Genomic DNA, 8,270 nt, shown 5'->3' on the forward strand with positions numbered 1-8,270 from the left:
TGCTCTAAAAGTCATTAGATTCTTTCAGTGGCAAACCAAGCCAATCCACAAAGTATATTAATGAGTCCAATAACAAGACTTACATTGATGAAATTAATTGATTGCAACTAAACATGTATATTACTGGACCACTAACCAAATGTAAAGGAAAAATTACAAAAGAAAAAAAAAATCAAAAAAAAAAAAAAAGATAACAGTTTCTTCCACTCACCACCAAAACCAACACAAATTAATGTTCATGTAGTTACTGACATTCCTAATTATGAATACTTCACCTGCCAAAAAAATAACATATCAAAAAGGTTGAATAGAAACATTAAACAAAACAAAAAAGACTGATTCAAATTTGAATATATCATATAGTATAATAATGCAAAGTTACCTTGTCTTTGAGTTACCAAGTGTGAGTTCAAGATCATCTGCTACAAATTCTTCATGGATTCTTTCTCCTTCCCAAGGCTTAACAATCCCAAACGTGTTGCTTCCAAATGCAAATTCATCCGAGATAGCGGCTTCAGACATCGGAATGTCAGCATTGTGATCAGAGCCGGCTGCAATAGCTGGAGAACATGTTCCACTCGGTCCAGGCGTCCACATGCGCGAACCGCTTCCTGAAAATCCATCTTCTTTGAATGCAAATGGATTTGGAGAGACAAGGTTGAATGTTGGGGAAGTTGGACTAGTATGAGGAAGTTTGATCCCAGCAAACCATTCAGGATCGACTATCTGACGGCCAGGACTTGGGGGACCGGACGAAGGCAGGAAAGAATAATGCTGTCCGGTCCACCCTGGCCGTGCAGATCGGTCATCCCAATCAGAATTCATCCGCGGTGTTCTAGCGGTCGGAGAGCTTAGGGGAGGCGTGACAGGAGCACTGATGGAGCCGCTATGAAGGTAAGGATGAGGAAGTTTCGGAGATGAAGCCGTGGAGAGGTTTTTGAGCCATGGAATGAGGGAATTACCATCGACATTGTGATTTGTAGTGTAAGGGGATGAAGATGGACTTGGAAAGGAAGATGAAACAGGGCTTGGATTGTAGGAAGCACAAGGACTTTGATGGTAAGATGAACAGGGGCTTGCAGCTGATGATCCACCAACTATATCCATGTGCTCTAAAGGCTTGCATCCCTGTTTGTGTTCAAAATATTTCCATCAATTTAAGGCTTTGTTTGGATAAACAACATCGTTAAGCACTTGTAGCATAAACACTTATCTGTTATCACGTTTATGTATAAACTAGTTCTAGATAAAGTCGAACTGTTTTCATTTAAACTATAATATATTTTCATAAACTATCTTAGAGAATGTTTATGTATAAACTGGTTCTAGATAAAGTCGAACTGTTTTCATTTAAACTATAATATATTCTCATAAACTATCTTAGAGAGTTTATGAAAATAAGTTGTTTTCATAAGTTCTTCCAAACAATCGTACAAGTGAAGTGTTTATGTTACTGGATAAAAATCAAGTAGATCAATTCAAATAGTCTCATAAGTACTTGTTGAGAAATTTGGATCTAAATTACTATACTGTAAAATCTAATCATAGCACTTTGAAACACCTTCTATACAATGGAAACAGAATTGAATGATAAACAAAAATATGTGATAGCACTTAGCACAATTCAATCTATTTCAATATGAAACACAATAATTTCCATTAAAGGCAACAGAAATACAAGGTTAAGTAAAAGTCACAAGCTATTGCACCAAATGCGACTGATGACATAATTAATTGTGTAACTAATTGGCTGATTGTAGTTTTGCGGAAAAAAAATGGTTATTTGAATATTTGGAAAATGAGAATATTAAAACCAAAGGCGTGAGAATGGAGTAGGATACAATATCAATATGATTATGCTTTTTCATTTATTGTTTGTTAGCAGAGAAGAGCTATAATTGCTGTCAACTAATTTTCATGTCAGAGGCAAAATTTTGAAGTATTGAATAAATTATTAAGTCAGACATAATTAGTAATGATATGGTAAAAGTGTAATATGTATTGGACATGAAAATTAAACTCCATAACTAATACTACTTTGTACAACAATTTTGTTACTAATAAAGTTTTTTAAAAATCTTAGGCCATGTACATCTTAACCACTAGAGATATAAAAACTAATTATTAATTAACATTTGATTCTAATTATTATAAGCGTGCATTAAAATATGTCACTTTCATTTGGAATGAAATGAATTAAGAACAGTAACTTTACTGAGCACCTTCACAAAAGAAAGATCAATCATTAGGCAAAAGGCTCTACATAATGGAATCCTATGTGGCCACCATGTCTCAAAATGTCAAAAAGCTTATGCTACATACCAACAAACACAACTCATGCACCAACCATGACATGAAAAACACTTGAGTTGGCAAATTTACCCTCTTCATTTTCAAAATTACCAGGTTTCATATGATTTTAATTTATAAACAAAGGCATCCAAAAAATATATGGTTTCTCATGTGACTACGAGTCAAAGAAAGTGATAGATTATTTGGTGCTTCCCACTATACATGGGAAAAATATCAAGAAGAAAATATATTTTTTCTTAATTTAATAATGAAAAATAAATAACACTTGACTTCACATTTTTAGAGAGACACCAAATTATTATTTCTAATTGAAGCCATCTATGCCTTTCTCGTTTGACATGAAGTTGATTTAAATTTCTTTCATCCAAATTCAATCTATCTTCCACTCCAATTTCCATTTGATTTATTCATTCAAAGCTAAAGAACTTAACATTAAACAAAAAAGAGTAAAATTGAGAGTAATAAACATATTATGTATATAAAGTTCACTAAATAGTTGCAACAAACTTTTAAAGCTTCTAACCGCAAATGCAGTTGCAGACCACATACAATGCGACTACAAACAATTCAAAAAACTATAAAACATTTCGCTATTTAAAATCTTTAAAAAGAAAAGAAGAATGAAAAAATGCATAGGAATGTTAATTACCTTACGATAAGTGGTTCCATCGGGTTCAACGGTCCAACCAGCTTCATTACAAAGAGCTTTAAGAACTTCATTATTATCACAGTGTTTAGGTAACCTGAAATTACCATACATTCTCAAACCAGAGAAGATCTTAGCAGCAATGGCTCTTCTTCTTCTCTCTCTCTTCTTGTTGTTCTCTCTCTCTTTCCATGTCGGTAGTCTCGTTCCCAACGTCATCCAAAGCAAAAGGATTGAAGTTTGAAGGAGATTTTAGTGTGGTGAATGGGTTTGGAGTTGGAGAGTGGAAAAATGGAAGAAGAAAAAGTGAATGCATAAGAATGAAGGAAAAGGGAAAAGTGAAGGGAAGCGTGGATTTTGGGTGGAGTACTTACTTGATTAGCCAAATTTGCGGATCCAATTCATCATTGTAATGTTTAGATTTTGGACAGACTATTGCTTTTAATGTTAATCTCACTATTCATATTTATTTAATTGCACAACTTTAATAGATATATGGTATTTAATTATGAGATTACAAACATAGAGGATGTTATAACATGTTTAATAGTTTTTTTTTTTAAAATTATAATTAAGATTACGACTCAATTGATAGATATAAATTTCATATTCTTATTCTAATTTTAAAATTTATTAAAACTTCATTTGATTATTTACGATCGAATCAATTAAGTCACACTTCATATGTTTATTTATTTTTATATGATTTAAAAATATATTTATGTATGAGAGTTATCGGTAGTATCATAAATATGTATTAAATTATTTTATCAATACTACTATCTTTTTATGTATTTTATGTATGAGAGTTATCAGTAGTATCAAGTGAGAATATCTTTTTAAAAGGATATCTTATGAGCTCTGATAAAAGTGAGTTAATAATAACCAAAGTAGTCCTAACATTTTTTGTTCTTTTTCTTTTATATGAAACTTTTTAATTGGTTCTAGGCTTCAATAGCTGATCACAAAAGCATAAAAGTGTGGAGCATGATATTTAGGCCCTTTTTCTTTTTGCCATCGACCATGGTCATGTGGGTTTATTGATGAAAGTTCAGGAACTGTGTGTTCAATTAATGCAACATTTTTTCCTGGAATGTAAGGAATTCCATTATATACAAGAACTTTTAACTTATATTTCTCTTTTCATTATTATAAGAAAAAGACTTGAATTCAAAAAGATTTAAATTTTAGTTAATATTATAAATAGAAGATAACTACTTAATGTTATTATTTTTAATACATAATTAATTTATTTCAAAATATTTAATATGAATTCAATATTTGACATTAAAAATAAACACTTTAAAAAAATTTGACTTCTATTTTACACAAAATTTAAAAAATTATTTGTTTTTAACTACATTTCTTAATAAGTGGTATTTTTTTTCTTATAATAATAATCGGGTGAATTACTTATTTAATGGAATTTCTCATATGTTAATTTGTCTCTCGTATATATATATATGTACAAAATATTTGATAATTATATCACTACAATATTTACACTGTTCAATAAAATTTTAATCAATTCAAATTTTATAAAATTTATTGTTAGATTGAAAATTTATATGATGTAGATCATTTATACAAAATTTTACAAAAATTTAAAATCATTTCAATGTTATTGAAAAATATTAAAATTAAAGTCTTATATGTTTTGATTAAATGTCGTTAATTTTGATGAGTCTCTAACAAATCCAATACTTTGATATTTGTGCAAATTCTTATATAAGTTATTTATATGATATAAATTTTTAATTTGACGATAAATTTTATATAATTTATATTCATTAAAATATTATTAGACGGTGTAATATTAGATCAGTGTAATTTGATCATTTCTTTTTTCTTTTTGTTACACTCGATATCAATAAAAAGATGAACAACACGATAAGAAATGGTGTATTGTTAATTTGGAATTTTTGGTTAGTAAAAGACACAAAAAAGTGATTAAAAAAAAAAAATAAAAGTTTGGACAAGAAAGCGAAAAAATGGATGAGGTTATGAGGTTGTTTGACCTTTACACCCTTATTATTTTGAAAGAATGATAATTGAATATACAAACTTTACACATGATAAAATTAGAAAATTAGTTAAGAGATGCGTTAATAGTGTAAACTTTCTCATGCAATTGTCAATTGTGAGTGCAAAAGAGGCACAACAACACTGCCACAAAATGAATCCTTTCACAACTTGGCCCAAGTTCTTTTCATATATGTTCTCTCTCCTACCAACCAAAGTAACTTTAATAAGTGTTTGGACAATGGAGAGGAACATCCCGGGCCTACACCACAGATAAGACACAATTTTCACTGGCCAACAAATGCAAAAATAAAAAAGATACTATATGCAAGGAAATTTGCAAAATAATAATTAAAAAGAACCGAAAAGGAAAAAGTATGGAGCTTCTGAGTAATGGTAAAGTAAGGTGTGTTGTGTATTCTCACGTATTCGTTGGTAAAGACCAAGCAACTGATAAAAATAAAGGTTTTTTCAAAAATAAAAATATTTGATAAAAAAAGGTTCATTCCATTACCAACGGTTGGATGCAATAGCATGATAAAAAAAAGAAGGTTCATTCCATGTTTGTGTTAACAAATAATATGATAACTTTTTTCTTATGGAAATACAATTATTTTTTCAAATGCCAATAATAATAACTTTTAAGGTGTTTTAGAATATGAATATGTTTTAGCATCAATTTTATATTTTTCAAAGTAATTCGTGTGTGTTTGGTTCTGCAATGATTAAATTTAATTTTAAATTAATTAATTTTATTTAAAAGTAATGTGAGTATAAAATGATTTATGTTTAGATATATAAATCATGTTTAGACTTCAAAGCTACAAATTTTATTTTCAAGTTAGAATAATTTATGGAGGCATAATCAATTATGTTCGACAACATCCAAACATGTTAAAATTAATTTTACAACTCTAAAATTAATTTTAGCCTCTCCTAAATTGAAACCACACATGCACTACAAAGTTGAAACATATAGTGTACCTTTGATATCAATTTTGGAGAAATCAAAATTGATTATGGAGGTCTAGAATTGATTTATATATATTTGGATGTTTTCATGTAAAATTAATTTTTGTTTTTATAATTAATTCCAATTATAGCTTTTGACCTCTACAATTGATTTTAGACTTGAATTTATTGTTTAATCAAATCATAAATCTCTTTACATTCAATTAACTTTTAGCGCTTGTTTGGTTATGCGGTGACTAAATTGATTTTAAATGAATTATAAAATTGGTTTTAGTTAAAAATATGTTGAATGTAAAGTAATTTATGTTTGGATATCTTCAGGTTAAAGTGAGTTGAACAATAAATCTTAATGTTAATGTCATGTTTGGACTCAAAAGCTACAAATCGTAGCTTCAAACTAGAATCGATTCTAGACGTAGAATTAGTTATGCTCAATAGCGCTTCCAAACAAGTTAGAATCATAATACATCTCCAAAATTGATTTTGGGTCCTCTAAAACTGCAACCAAACATACACTTAATTAGAATCAATTCTATAAAATCAAATTATTTAAAACCAACTCTGTCATCACATAACCAAACACGTACTAAATGAATTTTAAAACTAAATCCAATTTTTAAAATCAGTTAATGAAAAAACCGGTTTGGATAAAAATTGGTTTTTGAAACCATTTAGTCCTAAACCAATTTGAATCCAGCAAGTAAAAACATACACTGATTCAATGAAAAGGAAACTGGTTTTTTCTTTCTTTCAGAAGAGGACTGAAGCTCAACAATGAAATTAAATGATTAGACGGACATTCTTAGGCATGTAATTTTCAGAGATATAGTCAACAAAGTATATATGGAGTTCAACTGAAGGAGACTCCACTATAGTACAATTGAAAGTTCAAAAGGGATGTTAAACTTATTGAGCCAGTCAATACTTCTATTTACCTTTCACCAAGTATGCTAGATCCGATTAGTTCATATGAGAGTCAGAAGATGTTTAATACAATAAAGCAAACAAGGAATCATCCCACTAGACTTACAATTTTTCGTCCATGTCAATCAAAATTTTGGAGTCACTTTTCACAATAAGGTAGAAGAAACCCTCCCTTTGTGTCATTACTATACCAAAGTACAAATCTCACATTTCCACATGCAAGTCGTCACACTCACCGATCTTCTTGATGTACCCTTTTATCCACCTCCCAACTGAGTTGCAAAAATGTCCTCCACATTCCAAAAGTTGTCCATTATTCTTGTAAGCGCCATCAATGTGTTAAGCTTGACCCATTCATTTGGAAGTTTTTTCCAACAAATGTAGGTTACTGATTTTTTTATTATGTGAATAGAATTTGTATGAATTTTGCTAAATCATATGTTGACCCAAAATTTGTATGAATACTATAAATCGGCTCAGTTTAAAATCTCCGTTATAAATAACTTGACCCAAATTTTAATATTCAGAATCTTCATTAGGCCCTTGTTAGTTAATCTATCATTTTGTTATGAAAATTTAAATTAAAAGCAAAATTGGATCATAATCTTCACTGATATTTTCCCTTCCCTATGTTTCGCACTCATGGCTCTTGTTTTTTGTTCTTGTCATCATTGGAAATGACCTACGTACTTTCTACTCATACTCTCTTCAATCTTCATAATGAAATTTGAAAAGGAAAAGAACAGTCATATAGGCCTTGCCATATCTCCGTTCCTTTCGCTCTATGAAAATGACACTCACACCAAAAAGGAAAAGGAAAAGGAAAAGAAAAGCACTAATTATTGAACAAAGTGAATATGGTCTTATGCAGGCTATGTTCAATTGTGATTCATTGACTAGGAGTATAAGAGAAGGGTAAGCTCTTTCAGGGAGCTCTTTAAGTGACAACGAGGAGGTTTGAAACATTGCACTATCATAATAATAGGACTAAGAAGATATCACTCACAGTTACACAATGGCATTGTTAAGGCAAGTATTGACCTGACTAGGACAAAAAAATTCGTATCGGATCTCAAATATCAGGTCAAAGATATTCGAAAAACAGACGCATCACAAGAGGACAGATCCAATCGAGTTTCAGAAAAATGATCAGTGAGAAGGTAGCAAGTACTGGCACATTGGTCCACCAGTGATCATTAAAAACTAGAACTTATTTTATTTAATTCCTTTTATTTCAGGAATCTAAGAAAAAATATAAAATTTGTCACCCATATCAGGTGAAATAAAATCAGAAAAACAAATTATGGAAAACTGGAAAAACCATCTGGTAGACCTATTTGATCCGAATTTGCATTAAACTTCCTTGATAATGCAAGTACAATACAGTTGAATC

At 30.0% G+C, this 8,270-nt stretch overlaps 1 protein-coding gene across 2 annotated transcripts; it reads right to left on the reverse strand.

The window, feature by feature from the left end:
• On the reverse strand, positions 1-3,373 carry LOC101515609 (BES1/BZR1 homolog protein 4-like). Of its 2 annotated transcripts, XM_004488944.4 has the most exons (3): positions 2,963-3,373; positions 383-1,128; positions 1-275 (listed from the first exon to the last, which is right to left on the reverse strand). In XM_004488944.4, the coding sequence occupies exons 1-3, from the start codon at positions 3,176-3,178 to the stop codon at positions 272-274; spliced, it is 966 nt and encodes a 321-aa protein (XP_004489001.1). In that variant the 5' UTR covers positions 3,179-3,373; the 3' UTR covers positions 1-271. The 2 variants fall into 2 exon arrangements, with proteins under 2 accessions (XP_004489001.1, XP_004489002.1); XM_004488945.4 differs by lacking the exon at positions 1-275 and having other exon boundaries at positions 379-1,128; positions 2,963-3,371.
• Between the last annotated feature and the right edge of the window lie 4,897 nt (positions 3,374-8,270).

The sequence above is a fragment of the Cicer arietinum genome, chromosome 1 (genome assembly GCF_000331145.2).
Source record: "Cicer arietinum cultivar CDC Frontier isolate Library 1 chromosome 1, Cicar.CDCFrontier_v2.0, whole genome shotgun sequence".
Lineage (NCBI taxonomy): Eukaryota > Viridiplantae > Streptophyta > Magnoliopsida > Fabales > Fabaceae > Cicer > Cicer arietinum.